The sequence below is a fragment of the Pseudophryne corroboree genome, assembly GCF_028390025.1.
Source record: "Pseudophryne corroboree isolate aPseCor3 chromosome 3 unlocalized genomic scaffold, aPseCor3.hap2 SUPER_3_unloc_64, whole genome shotgun sequence".
In the NCBI taxonomy this organism is placed as follows: Eukaryota; Metazoa; Chordata; class Amphibia; order Anura; family Myobatrachidae; genus Pseudophryne; species Pseudophryne corroboree.
In genome coordinates, this window is record NW_026967557.1 from 285,438 (window position 1) to 310,971 (window position 25,534).

At 45.2% G+C, this 25,534-nt stretch overlaps 1 protein-coding gene across 1 annotated transcript in view; it reads right to left on the minus strand.

The window, feature by feature from the left end:
- Positions 1-8,850: 8,850 nt before the first annotated feature.
- LOC134984570 (oocyte zinc finger protein XlCOF7.1-like) overlaps positions 8,851-25,534 on the minus strand; it is a 326,662-nt gene continuing 309,978 nt past the window's right edge. Inside the window, exon 14 of the mRNA XM_063950127.1 lies at positions 8,851-9,029. Coding sequence (XP_063806197.1) covers positions 8,851-9,029 — 179 coding nt within the window. The remainder of the gene's footprint in view (positions 9,030-25,534) is intronic.

Sequence of the window (25,534 nt, forward strand, 5' to 3'; positions counted from 1 at the left end):
GTTAGACATGAGAGAAGTCACACAGGTGAGAAGCCATTTCCATGTTCTGAGTGTGGGAAATGTTTTGTACAGAAATCAGATCTTGTTACACATGAGAGATGTCACACAGGTGAGAAGCCATTTCCATGTTCTGAGTGTGGGAAATGTTTTCTACGGAAATCACATCTTATTAGACATGAGAGAAGTCACACATGTTCTGAGTTTGAGAAGTAAATCAGCTGTTTCACACAATAGACCTTACACAGGTGAGGAACCTCTGTAATCTCGTCATGACCATTGCCATGCAACGTTCCTCAAGGTCCTGTCCTATCTCCTATGCTTTTTGCAATATACATGTAGCTACCTTGTGAAACAATCAGCTGTCATGCCCTGGTCTACCACTGCTATGCCGATGACCTCTCTTTTGCTCTGTGTACTCGTGACCCAATACCAATCCTAAGTGGCTGTTTAGCTGAGCTCCAGGTGTGGGTGATACCAGTTGGCTGTGACTCAGTTGTGGTGAAACATGTCCTTATGATAGCGTCTCACCTACAAAAGGCAGGGCTACAGCATTACAAACCAACATGGGGGAAGCTTTCTGTCTGACCTCTCATTACGCAACGTATCCTGATCCCGACTCTATGTTATCTCTCACATCTATCACTTGTGTCACATTACATCTTATACCTGTAGTTTTATGTTTCTGTTGTTTCCCTGTTACCTGTTCTGTAAGATCAGCTGCTCTCATTGTTTGGATGGGGGAGGGAGGGGGGTCACTTTCTAGCATGAGTAGCAGTTTCTGGAATTGGATCGCCCGGAGGAGTGTGGGAGTACCAGCCTGGAGGTGACAGGGGTAAGCGCCTATTACCTAATGATAGGGATACGGTCTGACTGTCACGTTCTTGGTACATACCTCCGCTCTGCCTAATAATGAGTGCCACTTTATATATGGGCAGCTGTGCCAGTGTCACCGCACGTCTGTATCTCACAGGCTGTCACATAAGCTCCTATATCTGTTGTAGAGGCAGTAATCAGACTTGGGCACAATTTTATATATATATATATATATATATATATATATATATACACACACATTCATGGGTTCAGCACTCCCAAAGCCTGGTAGACAGCTGCGTTGACTCTGGACTTAATAAAGCACAGTGGACCAACACCAGCAGGTGACATGGTTCCCTAAATCAACACAGACTGTGGAAACTTCACACTGGACTTAAAGCATCTTGGACTGTGTGCCTCTCCTTTCTTCCTCCTCCATCCTCTGGGACCTTGGTTTTCAAATGAGATGCAAATTTTGATCTAATCAGAAAAGTACTTTGGACCACTGAGCAACAGACCAGTTCCTTTTTTCTTTAGCCCAGGTAAGACGCTTCCTACGAGGCCATTTTAGAGCACATCATACATCCTTCAGCAGACAAGCTTTATGAAGATGCGGACTTAATTTTCCAGCAGGACTTGGCACCTGCCCACACTGCCAAAAGTACCAAAACCTGGTTCAATGACTGGGTTAACTGTGCTGGATTGGCCAGCAAACTCACCTGACCTGAACCCCATAGAGAATCTATGGGGCATTGCCAAGAGAAAGATGAGACATGAGATTGAACAATGCAGAAGAGCTGAAGGCGCTATTGAAGCATCCGGGTCTTCCATAACACCTCAGCAGTGCCACCGACTGATAGAATCAATGCCACGCCGCATTGAGGCAGTAATTCATGCAAAAGGGCCCAAACCAAGTACTGAGTACATATGTAGGATTATACTTTTCAGAGGGCTGACATTTCTGTATTTAAAATCCTTTTTCTTATTGTTTTTATGTGATCTAATTCTCTGAGATTTGGGATCTGGGGTTTTCTTAAGCTGTAAGCCACAATCATCAATATTATAACAAACAAAGGCTTGAAATATCTCACTTTGCATGTAATGAGTCTAGATAATATATTAGTTTCACCTTTTAAGTTGAATTACTGAAATAAATGAACTTTTGCACAATATTCGAATTTTCTGAGTTTCACCTGTACAGTTCATTATTCCGTCTTTCTGCTGCTGATTGGGAGACAATGCAGCCAAGCATCTGACTAGCCTTCCTCATTGCTTTGTTACATTGCTTATCTGCCTTTAAGTCACCTGAAAAAGTGACTCCTAGATCCCTTTCCTCCTCAGTAGTTTCCAGTATAGTGCCATTAATACTATACTGTATTTAGCCTTTGGATTTTTGAGACCCAAGTGCATGATTTTGCATTTTTTGGCATTAAACTGTAATTGCCGCACTCTTGACCATTCCTCTAGTCTACCTAGATCCTCAATCATTTGTTTTACCCCACCTGGTGTGTCTACCCTGTTCCATACCTTTGTGTCATCTACAAAAAGGCTACTACTATCCATTTAATGCCATTTGCAATGTCACAAATAAAGATATTAAAAAGCACTGGTCCAAGTACAGATCCCTGGGGTACTCCACTGGTAAGATTTCCCTCCTGTGAGTGCACTCCATTTACTACAACTCTCTGTTTTCTATCGTGTAACCAAGATCTTATCCATTCAACAATCTTAGTATCCAATCCCAAGCTTTTGAGTTTATTTAGCAGTCTGCGATGTGGAACTGTGTCAAAAGCCTTACTAAAGTCTAGATAAGCTATATCTACGGCTCCACCTTTAGCCATCACTTTAGTCACACAGTCAAACAAGTCTATAAGGTTTGTTTGACATGATCTTCCCCCAGTGAATCCATGCTGTTTGGGATTCTGTAAATTGCTGGATTTGAGATAATCTACAACTCTTTTAAGAGTGTTTCATCAATTTCCCTACTACTGATGTAAGACTCACTGGTCTGTAGTTGTTTACCTCTTCCTTGCTTCCACTCTTGTGCAGTGGGACTACGTTCGCTCTTTTCCAGTCCTCTGGAATTACTCCTGTAGCTAATGACCGGTTGAATAATTCTGTTAATGGTGCTACCAGCACCTTTTTAAGCTCTTTTAGTATCCTTGGATGTATCCCATCTGGCCCCAGAGATTTATCCACTTTCAGCTTTAAGAGTTCTGTCAGGACCTTCTCCTCTGTAAATGTACTTGTTTCATTTTCCTAAATATCCCTGCAGCTTAACTGTGGCCCCTTCCCCTCTCTTTCAGTAGTGAATACTGAGCAAAAATAATTAAGATGATCTGCTATTACATTGTCTCCCTCAACAAGACTCACAGTCTCTGTCTTTTAGTTTTATTGTTCTGCCTTTCAATTTTCTCCTTTTGCTTATATACCTAAAAAAAATTTTTGCCTCCTTCACCCACTTACTGGGCCATTTTCTTCTCAGCTTGTGCTTTTGCACATCTGATTACCTTCATAGACAGGACATTAACAAGATATTTCTCCTGCAGGGTCCACTGTGGTATCCACAGGATATACCTTTAGATATTAGGTAGCGGCATCGGAAATGCACCAACGATCTAAGCTTTTCAGACTCCCAGGATGCAATGGGCCAGTTCTCTGTATCCTCACCTTTTGGCTCAGGCAATTCAGTTTTTTGTTTGGTGCGACAGGAGCCACACGACGGTCTATAGGGCTGCTGATTTTTTGAAGACATAATTTTTTTAAATTTATTTTTATAGTCTTTCTTTCTTTTTTGAGTGATTTTTCATAAAGCGTCTTATACGCACCTTAGAAAGAGTAGCTCCAACAACTCTCCACTGGGTCGCGACAATGCTTACCACCGTGTACAGTGCTGTTTCGGCCAGGCATCAGCTATGATGTACTAGCAAGTCCTGCTGACGTTACCAGGTTGTGGCCGGAGAACAGGGAAAAGGTAAGGCATCGGTTCCACTTAGCGGGTTAAGATGCAGGACACAGCCGCACTGTTTTGGGGGAGCCTACCGAACAGTCGCTTGTGCGGCTGTCACCTCAGGTGCACCAGCACAAAGCTTCAGGGATCATAGGTTCCAGGGATTAGTAAAAGACCACGACCCCTGGGGTTGATGTCAGCAGTGGGGAGTAAGACACTCTTCTGCTCGGCCCTCTTCCCCAGTTCATGACCAGTTTCCTTTGAGGTTCCCGCTTCCGTCTGAGATGCTAGAAATCAAACTAACCCAGTCTGAGCGTGGTGCGGCTGTGTCACTGGTGTGTCTGTATTCACTAGTAGCGTCTGGATCCACTCATCGTATGTAAGCGTAATGATCAATCCTGGAAGTCTCCCTGTATCCCGCTCTCCTGAGGCAGGTGATACAGAACTGAGTCTCTACCTACCCTTTGGGTACTGAGTAGTTGTATAAGTGCCTGATGCATATGAGTGTTGTAAACATTTACTGCTGTTTCTTTCACTGTGTGTCTGAATACGTCAAAGTCCTATAGAAAGCAATGCAGTAATATGTTTTTCCTACATACCTGAAAGGAGGATCTTGGTACTTACCTGATAAATTCTTTTCTTTGAATCCACAGGGTGCACTGGAGTACTGTTGGGGATATGGATGGGGCGTTAGCAGTGATAAGCACATTTAAATATATTTAAATTAGTAATCCTCCTCCCCCTCCATACTAAGATACCGCAGTGGGTTTTTTTTTACTGAACCGAACAGGAGCGATAGAGAGGATGAACAACGAAGAATTACATATAACATTATAACATAACGGACAACTAGAAAGGTGACACAACAATAGATAACAATCACCTTAACATTTGAACAAGTTGGTGAGAATATGTTACCATAAGAACTATTGAACTTACCACCAGCCAGGTGAAACTGCTCTGGGTGGGTGTCCAGTGCCCCCTGTGGATGTAAAGAAAAAGATTTATCTGGTAACTACCAAAATCCTTTCTTTTTCATCCACTAGGGGTCACTGGAGTACTCTTGGGACGTACCAAAGTTTCCCCCTTGGGCGGGAGAGCTGGTAGGCACCGTAACACTAGATCAGGCATGTCCAAACTGCGGCCCCCCAGCTGTTGTGAAACTACATATCCCAGCATGCCCTGAAACAGTTTTCCTGTCAGAGAATGCTAAAGCTGTGTCAGGACATGCTGGGATGTGTAGTTTCACAACAGCTGGAGGGCCGCAGTTTGGACATGCCTGCACTAGATGGTCAAAGCTAGATGCTGATGCCACAAATGTGTCAAACTTGTAAAAGCGCATAGACATGTGCACTGATGACCATGTAGCTGCACGGCACAGTTTCGTCATAGAACCCCCACAACCTGCTGCCCGTGAAGTTCCCACAGAACGTGTGGAATGAGCTGAAACAGATGCAGGCGGTTGTAGACTAGCATGAAAGTACACCTGACGAATGGTCAGCTTAATCCATCTAGCCAAGGTCTTGTTTGGAAGCTTTACTGCATCATAGAGAACAAACAATGTATCCGTTTTATGTACAGTTGATGTTCGGGCTACATAAATGCTGTGCATGTGCCACATCCAAATTAGCTGGAGTTGCTGAATCTTCTGAACTACAATTGGTTGATTGATGTGAAAAGAAGAAACTACTTTTGGTAGAGAAGCGGGATTCGTCCGAGGTTCTGCTCTGTCATCATGAAATACCAGATACAGTGGCTTGCATAACAAGGCACCCAATTCTGAAACACGCCTTGCCGAAGCTAAGGCTAGGATAAAATACTGTTTTCCCGTTTTAGAAACTTAACATCCAATTGTTGTAAGGGTTCATAAATTGAAGACTGCAAAAAATCCAAAACTAGATTCAAGTCCCATGGAGCTGTAGGTGGAATGAATGGAGGTTGAACTCTAAGAACACCTTGTAGGACATTGTGAACTGTTGGCAAAAGAGACAAATTCCTTTGAAAGAAAATTAACAAGGCAGAAACCTGTACTTTTAGTGCAGATAAACATAGTCCTCCATCTAACCCCGCCTGTAAAAATAGCAAAAGAAGATGTTGGAAACTTCTGAGCTTCACACCAACCAATATAAGCTTGCCAAATCCTGTGATAATGAGCTGCTGTAACTGGTTTTGTAGCACGTAACGTGGTTGGTATAACAGTCTGGAATGCCATCTCGTCTTAAGAGAGCCGTATCAATAGCCACCGCATCAAACGCAGACGCGTTAAATTGGGGTAAAGGAATGGACCCTGTTGTAGTATGTCTGGACGTAGCGGAAGCGGCCATGGATCATCTGCGATTAGACCATGGAGATCAGAGAACTATGCTCACCAAGGCCAATGAGGTGCCACTACTATGACGGTCATGGATTCTCTTCTGATCCGCTTTAAGAACCTAGGAGGCAGCAGAAATGGTGGAAACAGATACACAAGGTTGTATTGTGAGAGCATCCACTGCCACTGCTTTTGGATCTCTTGTTCTGGACACATACTGGGGTGTTTGATGATTTTGGCAAGATGCCATTAGATCCACCTGTGGGTAACCACACCGCTGGGCCAACATCTGGAACACCTCTGGATGTAAAGCCCATTCTCCTGGATGAAAATTCTGATGGCTGAGATAATCTGCTTCCCAGTTGTCCACTTCTGGAATGAACACTGCCGACAATATCACTTGGTGATGCTTGGCCCAATTCAGGATTCGAGCAACTTCAACTTCGAGTCCCTCCTTGTTTGTTGATATATGCGACTTCCGTTGCTTTGTCTTACTGAACCTGAACAGCCTCATACTGGAGCAAGCGAACTGCCTCTCGCAGTACATTGTAAATTGCCCTGAGTTCCAGGACATTTGTTGACCGTAATCTTTCTCGGTCTGACCAGATACCCTGAAATTGACGATGTAGGACCACTTCTCCCCAACCTCTGAGACTTGTGTCCATCGTTAGAATTATCCAATTCCAGACTCCGAACCGTTTTCCCACAGTGAGATGCTGTACTTGGAGCCACCAGAGTAGTGATACTCTGGCCCTTGGAGACAACCGAACCACCTGATGAATTTGGAGATGAGAGCCTGACCGCCATGCTAGAAGATCTAGCTGAAAAGGACGTGAGTAAAATCTTCCGAACTGGAGTGCTTCAAAAGACGCCACCATATTTCGTAACAGTCGAATGCACAAGTGCACAGAGACTGTCCGTGGTTTGAGCACTAACTGTACTAGATGACAAATACTTTGTGCTTTCTATTCTGGTAGGTAAATTCATTGATCCACCGTCCCCAGAATCATTCCTAGGAATTGAACTCTTTGACACGGAACCAGGCGTGATTTCTAGAAGTTGACAATCCAATCGTGCTGAACTAGTACCTTGGCCTTCATTCCGAGTTGTTTGCTTGCTAGCTGCTTTTAGCAGCATTGCACACGCTAAGCCGCCGCCCTCTGGGAGTGTATCTTAGCTTAGTAGAATTGCGAACGAAAGATTCGCAAAATTGCAAATAGAAATTTCTTAGCAGTTTCTGAGTAGCTCGACACTTACTCTGCCACTGCGATCAATTCAGTCAGTTTCGTTCCTGGTTTGACGTCACAAACACACCCAGCGTTCGCCCAGGCACTCCCGCGTTTTTCCCAGAAACTGCAGCGTTTTTTCACTCACACCCATAAAACGGCCAGTTTCCGCCCAGAAACACCCACTTCCTGTCAATCACACTCCGATCACCAGACCGAAGAAAAATCCTTGTAATGCCGTGAGTAAAATACCTAACTTTTGAGTAAAATAACTAAGCGCATGCGCTCTGCGAACATTGCGCATGCGCAGTAAGCGACTATTTGCAATATAGTGAAATTCGGCAACGAGCAAACAACTCGGAATGAGGGCCATTATACGTTAGTAAGGCATTTTGAAGGAGTATGTGTTGAGATGGAGCCTTGATGAGAAGGTTGTCTAAGTACGGAACTATTATCACTCCCAGGGATCTGATATGAGCTATTATCACAGGGTCTGGGACTCAGGGTCGACAGCACAAAGGTCGACACACTTTAGGTCGACACCAATTGGTCGACACACATTAGGTCGACAGGGTCAAAAGGTCGACAGGAACAAGGTCGACATGGAAAAAGGTCGACATGAGTTTTTTATGTTTTTTTGGTGTCGTTTTCTCCGTAGAGTGACCGGGAACCCGAATTAGTGCACCGCGTTCGCTCGCCATGCTTCGGGCATGGTGCCTTCGCTCCGCTACCGCTTCGCTCGGCACACTTTACCGTTCCAATCGTAGTCCACGTGGATCGTTAAGTATGAAAAGGTTCAAAAACAGAAAAAAATCATGAAAAAACTCATGTCGACCTTTTTCCATGTCGACCTTGTTCCTGTCGACCTTTTGACCCTGTCGACCTTTTGACCCTGTCGACCTAATGTGTGTCGACCAATTGGTGTCGACCTAAAGTGTGTCGACCTTTGTGCTGTCGACCTGGAGTCCGGATACCATTATCACAGACATCACCTTTGTGAATACCCGATGCACTGATGAGAGGACAAACGGTAGTGCCTGAAATTGCTAATGGTTTTGTTGTACTGCAAACCTTAAGTACACCTGATGCGGTGGCCAAATTAAAATGTGTAAGAACGCATCCTTGAGATCCAGCGTAATCATTAATTCCTGTGGTTCTAAACTTGCAATCACCGACTGCAGGGATTCCATCTTGAAACTGTAGTAGGTCATGTACTGATTGAGCCCCTTCAGGTTCAATATCGGTCTGACCAAGCTGTCCGGCTTTGGTACTACAAAAAGATTGGAATAATAACCTTGACCCTGTTGATGAACTGGAACCTGAATCAAAACTGCTGCATCTACAAGAGACTGAATCACGGTCTGCAGAACCATCTTCTTGTCTCCGGACACAGACAGGCCTGTCTTGAAAAACTGCATTGGTGGTAGACAATCAAACTCTATTTTGTAATCCATCCCAAGTGAAACGTCTGAAGGTGTGCTCCCACAACTGACGATCCGAGATGGGCAGGAAGCCTGTCATGCCACCGGCTTGTCAGCTGCCTTTGTGTCCTAAATGATGGTTAGGGGTTTGTTGAAAACCACGTCCTCTACCATGTCTACCCTGTATGGTTGTTCCTCTTGCACAGCCTCAAAAGGACTGAGGACTAAAAGATTTGAATGCTGGTCCATCGTATTTCCGTTTAGGAACTGGTGCAAGCAATGGCAGGAAAACAGACTCCCATGGTAGCCTGAGAAATCATTTTGTGCAATTCAGGACCAAATAACATATTGCCGGTGTAAGGCAATGCTTCTATTCTTCATTTTGACTCTGCCTCTGCTTGCCAAGAATGTAGCCAAAGCACCCATCGGGCTGCAACTAGTGAAGATGAATGCCAAGAACTAATCTGGCTGACGTCCATAGAAGCTATACCTAAATACTCAGCAGATTCACAGATTTGATCAGCAAGAAGTATAAGCTGGTCTAAGGTAAGATCCTGTTGTAGGAACAACTTGAGCGGTGTTGTCCATGCAACTACAGCCTTGTTACCCAAACTCCAACTAAAGCAGGTCTAAGCAACACCTCTACTGTATACATTGACTTTAGCATAGCTTCTAGCTTATGCTCTGACGGGTCTTTAAGCGTTATTGCAGCAGGGACTGGAATGGTTAACTTCTTTGAAAGTTTTAAAACTGAGGAATCCACAGTTGGTCGATTTTCCCATTTAGTTGTCAGACTCTGAGAATGGGTAGTTAGACAGGAACCGCCTAGACATAGAAAACTATTTATCTGGATTTTTCCATGCTTCCATTAACTGCTTATTAAGAGAATCTGAATAAGGAAAACACCAGTTATCCTCTGGTTTTTAGCAAATAAAATGTCTTCATTTGAAAGAGGTTTCTCAGTCTCAGTAAAATTTAGAACCTGGCATACCGCCCTGATGATATTATCAATGGCCGGGTTATCAGTAAAATTATATATATATATATATATACATTGATACTCAAGACCAATGATAAGGAGCGCTTTGTAAGTTTTAAACAATTGAATTAAATAATTAGCAGTTACTATCACATTTCCTTAAAAAGATCTAAAAACATATTATGGGCAAATACCAATAAGACCAATCATGCATAGCGCAAAAGATTTCCAATTGATTTCGGATTATCTGGTGAAAGTTAATTGTTGCAGTTTTGTATGTTATCAGTGTGCACAAAGTCACGGTGCTTCAGATATATTTGAGCTCTTATGGCTCACATGGTTAAGTTACGGACTCCAATGCATAGGGTCACGAGATCGAGCCTCCCGCTCACCAGCTTTTTTAGTAAACAGTTTATATTTTTCCATTTGTTATATGGCTAAGTCTATGCAGGTATTAAACTACCGAGATGCTTTGGCAACTTTGTAAAAAAACTTTAATTAGAACAGAGCTGATTATATTGATAAAAATACTAGATTAATACCTTGTTTTTACAAAACAGACATAGATACGTAGCTATCTGGGTTCAGACTGATATTTAATAAGTTACTTTTCAACTCAGTCTTCAGACTTCAGATATCATAACAGAACAGCCCAGTAGATCTATACTGAAATACTAAGCACTACAGTCTAAATGTGGAACATTAATTTACATATTAATGATATAGATCTGGTGGAGAATGCACAGAAGATAAAACAATATCAGGACAGCATACACAGGAGTCCATAAACAGGTTACCTGTGCCGTTGTTCTGCATCAGCTCCACACCATATAGAGAAGGAAGGTTCATATCTGAGAGACCTTGTAATTATGTTACACTATTACACAAGAGAAATCTCACACTGACATATTCTAACAGAACTTGTTAGGCAAAGTAACCAGGGCCACGTTCTTTTCTATTTATAGTGCAGTAAATCAACCATAACAGTGTATTATATACCAGGACTAGCACGTTTCCACATCTATATTCATTAAGAGACAGGAGAACCATTTAACACGCAGTCATAGGGACTTCTTTAGACAGTATATATTAGTTATTAACACAGGGACATTATTAGTAAAGAAACATTTTTAATGAAAATAGATAAGATCTCAGGCGTTCTCAAAGGGGACGGATTACAAGGCAAGCAAGAAAAAGAACAAGCGGAGCAAAGAAAAGGAGGAGGACGCATACTGGTATCTCAATTTTTTTTAGATGTTATTCATTTCAATATTTTTGTTTAATCCCATTGGTTACAGAGTATTTAATGAACAGATCCAGTATGCCTCCCTTTTGCATAACCGATTGTATCTATCTCCTCCCCTAAAAGTTTTTTTCAATATGTTCAATCCCTTGAACAGATAGAACATTAATATCTCCACAATGACTCTGAACAACATGTCTAGGGACATTATGAGATATTATATTTTTGAGGATAAGTCGTCTATGTTCCAAAAATCTTGTGTTCAAAGATCGAATGGTTCTACCTACATACTGAACACCACATATACAAGTTATCAGATATACAACAAAGGTGGTCTGACAAGTTATAGAATCGATGATCTTAAAGTTCATGGTTGTTATATCTTTGTGGGCAGTAAATTCGTAACGTCCATGTTTCATGAATCTACATGTAATGCATTTAGTTTTGAAACATTTAGATCAACTTCCCTTTAATAGACACGATTTTCTTATCTTACATGTACCTAGCTTATTCTCAGTTATATGTTCAAAATTACTTGGTGAGAGATAAGTTTTTAGATTATTAGCTTTCTTGAAGACCAATTTAGGTTTGTCCTCCAAGCTTCCTGCTAACACCCTGTCCATTTTAAGGATAGGAAAAAATTTTGTAAGAATATTTTTGATTTTATTTGAGGAATTATTATACCGGGATATAAAGACGGGTTCATTCTGTTCAATCAAAGTACACAAGTTATTTTCTGATTTTTCTAAAGACAGAAGGCTCTGTCATTCTTTCTTGGATACCTCTATAAAAGAACTGGCAAGTAAGTGACTTGGATAGCCCTGATCAAATAAAGATTGTGTTAATTCCTCGCTTTGAAGGACAAAGTCATCATTAGCAGAACAATTTCTTTTAATCCTAAGGTATTGACTCTTAGGAATATTTGTGAGACAGGGTTTATAATGTGTTATGCACACCAGTGCGTGCAGGAATGTACTGGTGTCTGAACTGTTATGCACACCAGTGCCTGCAGGAATGTACTGGTGTCTGAACTGTTATGCACACCAGTGCCTGCAGGAATGTACTGGTGTCTGAACAGATAGGGATGCAAAACAAATGAACTCACAGACAGACTGGGGAATATGACATTACGTACACAGTAGGTGATAGGGTAACAAAATAAACACAAAGTGAACAGAGAAGCCCAGAGGCTAAGAAACTGGGTGTCTCCTTAGTATTAGGAATGCTCAGATGGAAAAAGCAAGATGTTGTGTTTTAATACGTAGAGAACCCGAAATGCTGTTGCTAAGGGCAACAGCAAAACCCTAAAGGGTTACCAATGGGTGTGGCAGTAAACTCCTTGGTCAGAGATGGAATGATAGACACAAGGAGAGTCTCCACAATCCTAATCCTCACTTGCAGTGCACAGGTTCAGCTTACTGCCACTAAACTGACACCTGAACACCTTGTACAGTGAGACAGGATTTAGGCAGGCAAGTCTAAGAATACAGCCGCAAACTTGCTAAGTTCACAGAGTAGCAAAAGAACCCCAGCAAGTTAAATGACTGATTCCAGTCTTACTGCTAGGTCTGGATTGGCAGAGTGTAGTACCAAATCCCAAGGCCTATTTGCAGTAAGCAACAAACAAATACAAAGCTACACAGTACTGGCTAACTTTCAGGAACTGATTAACCAACAAAGATTCAGCAGCATCTGCTTAACCTGAGAAGAGGCCTTATATAGCAGGTGCTGTCCACGCCCCACTCAGACCTCACAGACTGTGAGCACAAAAACCAGCACCGGATCCCCTGCCGTGCACAAAGCCTGTAACCACTGCACAGCAAAAGACCCGAACCGGAGTATCAGCTGCGCTCAGGCCACTCCACTAGCACTTGTCTCCCGGTTGCCATGACGACGTGGCAGCACAGGGCAGGAGACCCTAATATAATGGCAGCTCGTATAGTTTAAAAAGATGTTACAGTTTACTTTTTTTCGATAAGTCTTAGTCTGTATCGGTTGGTTGATTTCCCCAGCATGTAGCGCAATATCCAAAAAAGTTAAATCTGTCCTATGAACAGTGCTTGTGAAGGTGAGACCAAATGTATTAGTATTGAGAAAATCAATAAACAGTGAAACTGATAGTGTATCCCCTTTCCAAACAATAAACAAATTGTCTATATATCTACCATATAGCACCAAGTTTGCCCCAAAAGGTCCTCCCCAGATGTATTTGTCTTTGAGGTGACCCATATATAAATTAGTTAAACTTGAGGCGAACCTGGTGCCCATTGCGGTACCATGTATCTGTAAAAATATTCTCCATTGAATGTGAAATAATTACATGACAAAATAAAGTGAATAGATTCTATAATAAATTGACAGTGCTTTTTTGACATTGTTGGGTCTTTATTTAGATAGTGCTCTATTACCTTTAATCCATTTTCGTTTGGTATATTTATATATAGGGATTCTGCATCACATGTAAATAGCAGATAATCCTCTTGCCACTTTAAATCTTTAATTAAATGTAAAAAGTGAGTGGTGTCTTTAATATAGGATTTAAGAATGTGTACGTGTGGCTGCAAAAAAAAATCCACATATGCTATGGACGTGAGTGAACCCACACCTGAAATAATAGGATGCCCAGGAGGTGACAACAGTGGCTTATTAATTTTTGGAAGGTGATAATATGTGGGTGTGACCGGATATGCAGAGTGGGGGCAGTGGCCTGGCAGGAAGCTGCAATTATATAATGTGATTTTCTCTGGTTTCCATATTCCCCTCTGGGTTTGTGTATGTGTGTGTGTATATGTATGTGTATATATATATATATATATAATGTATGTACTTGTTTTAAATAAATGATGTCTGTTCAAATGTTCTGGGGTTTTTTACTTGCAGGGGAATTAGGGTTGTTGTATTTAAAAATAACTTACCTGACCCTTGCCTGGAAATGTCCATGTATGAAGGTATGGGAGATACCTGCTGCAGTCCCTTCTACTTACATTTGGGAGGTACGATTGTTTTGGGGGAATTAGCAGCAAATAGTACATTGGCTCCATAACGTCTCGCTGACCCTCTGATTTTTACAAAAATATGTTACATTTGCATTAACAGCCATTAATTAAACAAGAAAATAGAATAAAATCGCCAATTCTGGTCTGGACTCAGTGACTCTATCAGGAGAACAAGAGACTTCTTAGCAAGGACTATGACAACAGTAACCAGTAGAGGAACCAGGCGTATCCCCCAGAATATCAGTGCTGCCACCATACATTGGGGAGAGAAGATAAAGGGCCTAATTCAGACCTGATTGGTGCTGTCAGAATTTGCACAGCAGCTGATCAGGTTAGAACTGTGCATTCGGCACAGGCATTTGCTGGGTGGGATTGGCAAACTGGTGGCATTTGGCCACTGTTTCAGGGGCACAGTCTGGGCAATGCAGGTGTGCCTAGACCGTATGTGGGATGGGCCGTGGCGGCTGCGTGACATCACACGCAGCCACTGCGATCCGAGCAGCTCCCGGAACAGTGTGCAGGCTGGGAGCTACTCCTGAAGTACAAATGCAGCGCCGCTGTGCAATGCTTTTGTACTTTTGCAGTAGGTGGTCGGGCCAGACATGCGGGGTGGACTAGCCCTGTGCTGAGCATCCCCCCCACATGTCAGTGTGTGTTAGGCGCCGGGGTCCGCTCGTCGGTGCGGCCCGGCGCCTAGCAACCAGGGACGCCGGGCGCGTGTAGCCGCCGGCTCCCTGGCAACGCTAGACGCCGGGCGCACAGAGCCGCTCTGACCTTAGCAACGGGGACGCCACGTTCAGCCGCGTTCCCCGTTGCTGGGTCTGCCCTAATCTTATCATGGTGTGCTGGCCGTGCAGCATGCAAGCTGCACGGCATTAATTGTGATGAACCAGTCTGGCTCCTGATTGGGGAGCTCACACTTATAAGCACCCTTTGGACTCCTCACAGACGCCGGTGATAGCTTCCTGTTTGCCTGTGTCTGCTACAGAGAGTTTCCAGTCCTGCTCAGTCCTGTTGTTCCTGTCCTCAGAGATCCTGACTCGGAAGTTTGTCATCTGTTCCTGGAGTCTGACCGAGCACCTTTAACATCTTGTGGTGTTCGTGAGTCGCGGCTCAGCCGTGTGTTGCGGCTTGTCCGCTTACTGTTTATTATTTAGTTTCTTGTGTTCTGGAGCTTTTGCGGAGGTTTCCGCTCCCACAGATCCACTCTGGTATCCAGCGGTGCTGGATAGGAGTAACGGATCAGGGGATCTTTGGTTGTCCTTTTCCCTGGCGGCTAGTCCGCACATACTTTTGGTTTAGTTAGTTAGCTTGTAACCCCTGGCCTGGTTGCTTAGTCAGAGGGCCCCTTGTTATCACCCTGTCTCGGATTTCCCCTTGTCTCCCATTAAGACCTGCGGGGGCATCGGGGTTGGGCAGACATAATCCGCCCTTCGAACGCGGCTGCCATGGGCTCAAGCAACCATAGTCTCGCAGGGGATTTCTGATAACACGGGCGAGACAACGGAGTTAGGGCGCCAGGGGTTACTAGGCTCTCCTGCTCCCACAACCAGCATATTTTCCTTGTACTCAGACCTCTGCCACAAGACCTCCTCTGGTCTGGAGTACAGGAATCATAACATTATCACCGGCCAGACAAAAGAAAATTTTTTAATTAACAGGAGTTAATTTTTTCACTTATTCAGTTGGGAGATTTTTTGTCGGCCTTATGAATCCCGCCGGTGTTGGGCCAAACCCTGGCCAGCTTCTAGTTAGTCAGATTCAAGAACTTACTCAGATGGTTCAGGATCTGTCCCTCCGGGTGAGGTCACAGGAAGATCTGTTACGGACTTCCCCGAGGGTCATCCCTGAACCAAAAATGCATCTGCCTGACCGTTTTTCTGGGGATAGAAAACAGTTTTTTAATTTTAAAGAGTCTTGTAAACTTTATTTTCGTTTAAGACCAGTCTCCTCAGGTACAGAGGCTCAGCGGGTTGGAATTATTATTTCTCTGCTTCAGGGGGATCCTCAGACCTGGGCTTTTGGTTTAAAGACAGACGACCCGGCTTTATCGTCTGTAGACACCTTTTTAAAATCTTTAGGGCTATTGTACGACGACCCTGATAGAGAGGCGTCTGCTGAGAGTCAGTTGCGTGCTCTTAGACAGGGTAGGAATCCCGCAGAGAATTATTGTACGGAGTTTCGCCGTTGGTCGAACGACTGTGGATGGAATGACCCAGCCCTGCGCAGTCAGTTTCGCCTCGGCTTATCTGAATCTATAAAAGACAGTCTCCTTCAGTATCCCGCTCCTGAGACTCTCGATAAACTCATGGAGCTCTCTATTAAGATAGATCGTCGGCTCAGAGAGCGGAGGGCTGAAAAAGGGACATCTGTCGGGCCTGCTCCTTGTGTTCTTTCCATTCCTGTAGACATGGAGGAGCCTATGCAGATAGGTCTCTCCAAATTGTCTCCGGAGGAAAGAACCAGGAGGCAAAATTCTGGTCTCTGTTTATACTGTGGAGGTAAGGGACATTTTTCCCGTAGTTGTCCGAACAAGTCGGGAAACTTCCTGACCAAGTGAGTAGTGAGGGGGTTCACTTTGGTCTGCAGCTCATCTCCTCAAATAATTCACTGTTGGTTCCTGCTAAAGTTTCCTTTGGCAGCCTCTGTTCCTCGGTCTCTGTTTTTGTGGACAGTGGAGCTGCAGGGAACTTTATGGATTTAACATGGGCCAAGGCCTTAGGTATTCCTCAGTTAACCTTGGGTAGGTGTGTCACCATGCATGGTTTAGATGGGAGTCCCTTGTCCAATGGGGTTATTTCTCTATGTACACCTCCTGTTTTACTCTCGGTGGGAGCTCTGCATTCGGAAAAGATTGAGTTTTTCCTTACCCATTGTCCAGCAGTTCCTGTAGTTCTGGGTCACCCTTGGCTGGCCTTTCATAATCCCATCATTGATTGGCAGTCGGGGGAGATCTTACAATGGGGTACCATCTGTAGTAAAGAATGTATTACGCTTCCTATCCGAGTAGCCGCCGCCGTTCCCGCACCTATTCCTGGGGAATACCAGGATTTCGTTGATGTATTTTCCAAGGGCAATGCGGATATTCTGCCTCCCCATAGGCCTTATGATTGTGCCATTGAGCTAATTCCTGGTGCCACGTTGCCTAAAGGAAGGTTATATGCATTGTCTGGTCCTGAAACTGGCCATGAATGAGTATGTGAAAGAAAGCCTTGAGAAAGGATTTATCAGGCCATCTAAATCCCCTTTAAGTGCAGGTTTCTTCTTCGTAGAGAAGAAGGATGGTTCTCTCAGACCCTGCATTGACTTTAGAGCTTTGAATAAAATCTCAGTAAAGAATACTTACCCTCTGCCGCTGATCTCTGTCCTCTTTGATCAGCTACGTTCGGCTGTGATTTTTTCTAAGATTGACCTTAGAGGAGCATATAACCTCATCAGAATCAAGTCAGGGGATGAGTGGAAAACGGCATTCAGTACTCAGTCAGGCCACTATGAGTATCTGGTTATGCCATTCGGCCTGTCTAACGCTCCGGCAGTTTTCCAGGATCTCATTAACGATGTGCTCCGTGAGTTTCTGGGAAGGTTCGTTGTAGTCTATTTAGACGATATTTTGATATATTCTGACTCAGTAGAACAACATGTTACCCAGGTGCGTCAGGTGCTAAAGAAATTACGTGAAAATCACCTTTATGCCAAGCTGGAGAAGTGTGAATTTCATGTCACGGAGGTATCCTTTTTAGGGTACATTATTTCCCCTCGGGGATTCCGTATGGAACCAAAGAAGCTCCAAGCCATCCTTAGTTGGGCGCAACCCACCAACTTAAAAGCAATTCAGCGCTTTTTAGGGTTTGCGAACTACTATAGAAGATTTATTCACTCTTTTTCTGACCTAGTAGCTCCCATTGTGGCTCTGACCAAGAAGGGAGCAGACCCTACCAATTGGTCACGTGAAGCTGGGTTATCTTTTCAGGCCTTGAAACAAGCCTTTGTCTCAGCCCCCGTCCTTAGACATCCCAACCCAGAATTGCCTTTCATTGTTGAGGTTGATGCCTCGGAGGTTGGAGTAGGGGCTATCCTTTCTCAGAAGGATCCTGATTCCCTCGAATTACATCCTTGTGCCTTTATGTCCAGGAAATTCTCATCTGCAGAATCCAACTACGATGTTGGTAACCGGGAATTGCTGGCTATCAAATGGGCTTTCGAGGAGTGGAGGCATTGGCTTGAAGGAGCGACCCATACCATTTCAGTTTTGACTGATCACAAAAATCTTCAATACATTGAATCAGCTAAACGACTGAATGCCCGGCAGGCTCGTTGGGCTTTATTTTTTACTCGTTTCAAATTCATTATCACCTTCAGGCCAGGTTCCAAAAATACTAAGGCAGATGCCTTGTCACGCAGTTTTCTGCCAGTTCAAGACAGCAGTCCTGTTACTCCCATACTTCCGTCTTCAGTCATTCGGGCAGGCCTCACACAGGATGTATTTACCCAGTTAAAGCTGCTTCAACATCAAGCTCCTGGAAATACTCCTGCTGGTCGTCTTTTTGTCCCTGAGTTTTTGAGAGCAACTGTTTTGACGGAGTTTCATGATAGCAAAGTTGCCGGGCATCCGGGAATCGCTAAGACTTTGGAATTAGTCTCCCGCTCAGTATGGTGGCCTGGTCTTTCCAAAGACGTTAAAGAGTTTGTTTTTTCGTGTCAGGTCTGTGCACAGCATAAAGTTCCCCGTTCTTTGCCTATAGGTCAACTTATGCCCTTGAATGTTCCTCTTAGGCCATGGTCGCATATCTCCATGGATTTTGTGGTGGACCTCCCTCTGTCAGCCGGATGCCGAGTCATATGGGTGGTAGTGGACCGTTTTAGCAAAATGGCCCATTTCATTGCTCTTCCCCGATTGCCATCTGCCCAGGGATTGGCAGTCTTGTTTCTCCGCCATGTTTTCAGACTCCATGGCTTACCCACTGATATTGTCTCAGACCGGGGTCCACAATTCATTGCACAATTTTGGAGGTCTTTTTGTGCTTCGTTGAAGATGAAATTATCATTAACCTCCGGCTATCATCCTCAATCCAATGGACAGACTGAGCGAGTTAACCAATCTCTTAAACAATATTTGCGTTTGTACTCGGCCAAACTCCAAAATGACTGGTCTGAGTTTCTTCCATTGGCGGAGTTTGCTTATAATAATGCCTGTCATTCCTCCACCAATGTGTCTCCATTTTTTACAGTTTTTGGTTTTCACCCCAGAGCTAATTCATTTTTTCAACATTCCTCTGTCTCCTCTCTGGCCCTGACCTCTCATCTTAAACTTATTTGGAAAAAAGTGCACCTGGCTCTCAGAAAAGCAGCTTTCCGGGAAAAAAAAATTTCTGACAGGCTCCGGCGGCCGTGCACTTTTAAAGTAGGAGACAGGGTGTGGTTGTCGACTCGCAACATTAAACTTCGACAAACCTCAGCCAGATTGGGTCCTAGATTTATTGGACCATTTCTCATTATCAAAAAAGTCAATCCAGTTGCTTTCCGGTTACGTTTACCAAAAACTTTACGGATCGGAAATACCTTCCATTGCTCATTGCTGAAACCATATGTTTCGTCCAGTAGATTTCCTCGTAAAATATCTCAGGGGAGATCACCAATAAATGTACAGGGTCAGCAGGAGTTCCTGGTGGAGAAGGTTCTCGATTCCAAGTTGTCCCGGGGTCGGCTTTATTTTTTGGTACATTGGAGAGGTTATGGACCAGAGGAAAGGTCTTGGGTCCTAGATGAGGATCTTCATGCCCCGAGGCTCAAAAGGGCATTTTTTCGAGAATTTCCTCAGAAACCTGGCTTTAGGGGTTCCTTGACCCCTCCTCAAGGGGGGGGTACTGTTAGGCGCCGGGGTCCGCTCGTCGGTGCGGCCCGGCGCCTAGCAACCAGGGACGCCGGGCGCGTGCAGCCGCCGGCTCCCTGGCAACGCTAGACGCCGGGCGCACGGAGCCGCTCTGACCTTAGCAACGGGGACGCCACGTTCAGCCGTGTTCCCCGTTGCTGGGTCTGCCCTAATCTTATCATGGTGTGCTGGCCGTGCAGCATGCAAGCTGCACGGCATTAATTGTGATGAACCAGTCTGGCTCCTGATTGGAGAGCTCACACTTATAAGCACCCTTTGGACTCCTCACAGACGCCGGTGATAGCTTCCTGTTTGCCTGTGTCTGCTACAGAGAGTTTCCAGTCCTGCTCAGTCCTGTTGTTCCTGTCCTCAGAGATCCTGACTCGGAAGTTTGTCATCTGTTCCTGGAGTCTGACCGAGCACCTTTAACATCTTGTGGTGTTCGTGAGTCGCGGCTCAGCCGTGTGTTGCGGCTTGTCCGCTTACTGTTTATTATTTAGTTTCTTGTGTTCTGGAGCTTTTGCGGAGGTTTCCGCTCCCACAGATCCACTCTGGTATCCAGCGGTGCTGGATAGGAGTAACGGATCAGGGGATCTTTGGTTGTCCTTTTCCCTGGCGGCTAGTCCGCACATACTTTTGGTTTAGTTAGTTAGCTTGTAACCCCTGGCCTGGTTGCTTAGTCAGAGGGCCCCTTGTTATCACCCTGTCTCGGATTTCCCCTTGTCTCCCATTAAGACCTGCGGGGGCATCGGGGTTGGGCAGACATAATCCGCCCTTCGAACGCGGCTGCCATGGGCTCAAGCAACCATAGTCTCGCAGGGGATTTCTGATAACACGGGCGAGACAACGGAGTTAGGGCGCCAGGGGTTACTAGGCTCTCCTGCTCCCACAACCAGCATATTTTCCTTGTACTCAGACCTCTGCCACAAGACCTCCTCTGGTCTGGAGTACAGGAATCATAACAGTGTGCAGGGCTACGATCAGGTCTGAATTAGGCCCAAAGTGCAGATTTCTGAACAGTGCTTTTAGAAGGAACACAAGAAGTGCATAGATCACAGTGATCAGAAGTCCGGGACAATGAGGTGAAGAAACCAACGCTGTGGTACTAATGACCTCAATACAGATCAATTGGAGCGAGAGACTAGGGTAAGGGCAACAACAATTTCTCATACGTCCGTAGAGGATGCTGGGGTCCACTTTAGTACCATGGGGTATAGACGGTTCTGCAGGAGACATGGGCACTTTAAGACTTTCAAAGGGTGTGATCTGGCTCCTCCCTCTATGACCCTCCTACAGGCCTCAGTTTTAGAAATGTGCTCAGGCAGACTGGATGCACTACAGGGAGCTCTACTGAGTTTCTCTGAAAAGACTTATGTTAGGTTTTTTATTTTCAGGGAGACCTGCTGGCAACAGTCTCCCTACGTTGTGGGACTTAGGGAGGAGAAGTAGGAAGCAACTTCTGTGAGTTCGTGGCTCTGCTTCTGGCTGACAGGACACCATTAGCTCCTGAGGGTACTGAACGCTGGGTGCTCCCGGATGCTCACTCCCACAGCCTGCTGTCAGAGCCAGAAGTCAGGTGAGTGTAAAGAAGAAAGAAGACTTCTTCTCCAGCGAAGGCTGATAGAGGTATCGCGCAGCGGGCGGGAATGCTGCGCGCCATCCTCCCACTATACACAGGCACTGCAGGGCACAGGGGGGAGGGCGCCCTGGGCAGTATAGAACCTCACAAAAAACTGGCACAGAGGGGACATATAGTGCCAGGGCACTGTCCTACCCAGGCCAGTATAAATATTGGTAAATTTAGAGCAGGACAGTAGCGCTTCATTGCGGGGGCGGGGCTTCTTCCTCACTCAGCCAGAACAATACTCGGCGCCATTTCTCTTCATCCAGAGCTGCAGAGGAGTCGCTGGTCCTTCCTTCACTACTGACACAAGTATGAGGGTGCAAAAAGGTGTGGGGGCGCAGTGAATTTTGGTGCTTTATTGATCAATATAAAAGTGCTGCAGGTCTGTCAGCATTTATTGTTTCACAGGCTTTGTATTATTGGCATGGGGTTGTGAGCTGGCGATTCCTCTCTGTGTCCCTCTGACAGATTTTACTGTGGGTCTGTCCCCTATAAGCCCCGGAGTGTCTGTGGGTGTTTGGTACACGTGTGTCGATATGTCTGAGGCAGAATGTTCTTCCCCAGAGGATGCTATATTAGGGACGCAGAATTGTGATGTGGTGGCCCTGTCGGCACCGCCTATACCTGACTGGGTAAAAGATTTGCGTGATAGTGTGACTCAGATCAGGAAAAGGTTGGATAAGTCTGAGTCACAGACACAGACATGGAGAAAATCAGTGGAGGATGTGATGTTACAAGGCTCTGCTTCTTTTTCCACAGGAGACTCCTCGGGGTCGCATAAATGTTCTTTTGCCCAGCTAATACACACTGATACCGACATGGACTTCCTGTGTCGACCATAGTGATTCCAGAATAGATCCAAAATTGTCAAGGAGCATTCAGTACATGATTGTGGCTATTAAGGTTGTCCTAAACGTCACGGAGACCCCTTCTGTACCTGACAAAAAGGTGTGTCTCTATAAAGAAAGGAAAGCTGAGGTAACTTTTCCTCCTTCTCATGAACTGAACGATCTCTTTGAGAAAGTCTGGGAAAACCCTGAAAAAAAAAATGTCAAATTCCCAGAAGAATACCAGTTGCTTATCCCTTTCCAACAGAGGACAGGAAAAGGTGGGAGCCACCCCCCGTTCTGGACAGGGCCCTGTCACAATTAACAAAAAAGGTAGCTCTCCCAGCACTGGGCACGGCGGCCCTTAAGGAGCCGGCGGATCGTAAGCAGGAAACTACATTAAAATCTATTTATGTGACCAATGGTACGCTGCTCAGGCCTGCCATTGCCTGTGCGTGAGTGAGTAGTGCTATTGAAAAATGGTCGGATAACTTGTCATCTGATATAGACACACTAGAGAAAGATGAGATTCTCCTAACATTGGGTCATATCAAGGACGCTGCAGCATACATATGTGAGGCCGCAAGGGATATTGGGCTCTTGGGATCAAGGGCCGCTACCATGGCGATCTCGGCTAGGAGGGCTTTGTGGATTCACCAAGGGAATGCTGATGCAGACTCCAAAAAGAATATGGAGTCTCTCCCCTATAAAGGAGAAGCCTTGTTTGGTGACGGCCTAGATGATTTGGTTTTCGGCTACCGCAGGTAGGTCAACCTTCTTGCCTTATGTTCCTGCGCAACAAAAGAAGACACATCACTATCAGATGCAGTCCTTTCAGCCCAATAGATACAGAAGAGGACGAGGCTCCTCCTTCCTTGCTAGTGGAGGAAGGGGAAGAGGAAAAAGATCCGCAGCCTCATCGGGATCACAGGAGCAGAAATCATCCCCTGCTTCTGACAAATCCACCGCATGACGCTGGGGCTCCCTTGCGGGAGTCCGCACCGGTGGGGGCATGTCTAAAACTTTTCAGTCAGTACTGGGTTCATTCGAGCCTGGACCCATGGGTTTTACAAATAGGATCCCAAGGGTTCAAACTGGAGTTTCATGACGTTCCCCCTCGCCGATTTTTCAAAACGGCCTTGCCAGTTTTTCTCCCGGACAGGGATGTTGAATGCGCGGCAATACAAAAGTTGTGTCAGGATCAGGTCATTATCCTGGTTCCCCTGTCACAACAGGGAGAAGGCTTTTATTCAAGCCTCTTCGTGGTCCCGAAGCCGGACGGCACGGTCAGACCAATCCTAAACTTGAAATCTCTCAATTTCTACCTGAAGAAATTCAAATTCAAGATGGAATCTCTCAGGGCAGTGATCTCTAGTCAGGAGGAAGGAGATTTTATGGTTTCAGTAGACATAAAGGATGCCTACTAACATGTTCCCATTTATCCTCCGCATCAGACTTACCTGAGGTTTGCAATTCAGGATTGCCATTACCAATTTCAGACGTTGCCGTTTGGTCTGTCCACGGCTCTGAGGATTTTCACCAAGGTGATGGCGGAGATGATGGTTCCCCTTCGCCAGAAAGGAGTCACTGTTATCCCGCACTTGGACGATCTCCTGATAAAGGCAAGATCCAAGGACAGGTTGGTGCAGAACATTGCACTCTCCCTGACAGTACTTCAGCAACATGGTTGGGTCCTGAACTTCCCAAAGACACAGTTGGTTCCAACGACAAGATTGTCATTTCTGGGAATGATACTGGACACAGAACTACAGAAAGTTTTTATTCCAGTGGAAAAGGCTCTGGAGATCCAGAGGCTGGTCAAACAAATTTTGAAACCAGCAAGAATATCAATCCATCAATGCATTCGGTTGCTGGGGAAGATGGTAGCAGCCTACGAGGCCATCCAGTTTGGCAGGTTTCATGCCAGAGTATTCCAGTGGGACTTGTTGGACAAGTGGTCCGGATCCCACCTACACATGCACCGGAGGATAATCCTGTCATCCAAAGCCAGAATTTCACTCCTATGGTGGCTGCACAGCTCTGACCTACTAGGGGGATGCAGGTTCGGGATTCAGGAATGGGTCCTAGTATCCACGGATGCAAGCCTCCAAGGCTGGGGAGCAGTCACACAGGGGGAAAACTTCCAAGGAAGATGGTCAAGTCAGGAGACTTGTCTCTACATAAACGTTCTGGAGTTAAGGGTCATTTACAATGGTTTTCTACAAGCGGAACATCTTCAAGAGCTGACCGTACAGATCCAGTCGGACAATGTAACAGCAGTAGCGTACATAAACCGTCAGGGCGGAACGAAAAGCAGAGCGGCGATGGCAGAAGCCACAAAGTTTCTCCGATGGACGGAAAGACATACAAGCGCTCTGTCAGCAATTTTCATTCCAGGAGTGGACAACTGGGAAGCAAACTTCCTCAGCAGACACAATCTCCATCCCGGAGAGTGGGGCCTCCACTAAGAAGTCTTCGCAGAGGTGACAAGTCATTGGGGAGTTCCTCAAGCAGACATGATGGCATCTCGTCTCAACAAGAAGCTTCAGAGATATTGTTCCTGGTCGAGAGACCCTCAAACAATAGCAGTGGATGAACTGGTGTCACAGTGGGTGTTTCAGTCGGTGTATGTATTCCCTCCACTTCCTCTCATTCCAAAAGGTTTAAAAATCATAAGAAGAACAAGAGTTCAAGCGATCCTCATTGTCCCTGACTGGCCATGGAGGGCTTGGTATCCAGATCTTCGGGAATTACTCATAGGAGATCCCTGGCCTCTTCCTCTGTGTGAGGACCTGTTACAGCTGGGGCCGTACGTGTATCAAGACTTACCACAGCTACGTTTGACGGCATGGCTGTTGAGCGCCAGATCCTAGCCCGAAAGGGTATTCCCAGTGAAGTCATTCCCACACTTATTCAGGCCAGGAAAGTAGTTACGTCTAAACATTACCACCATATTTGGAGAAAATATGTGTCTTGGTGTGAATCCAAGAAGGCTCCTACGGAAGAGATTCAGCTAGGACCTTTTCTCCATTTTCTACAAGCTGGTGTGGATGCGGGCCTCAAATTCGGCTCAATTAAGGTACAGATTTCTGCCTTATCGGTTTTCTTTCAGAAACAATTGGCCTCCCTTCTAGAAGTTCAGACATTCGTGAAACAGAAGGTAGAGTTGAAATTCCTAACTTGGAAAGTGGTCATTTTAGTGGCCTTGGCATCCGCAAGGCGGGTGTCTGAGTTAGCGACCTTGTCTCACAAGATCCCTTATTTGATCTTCCATG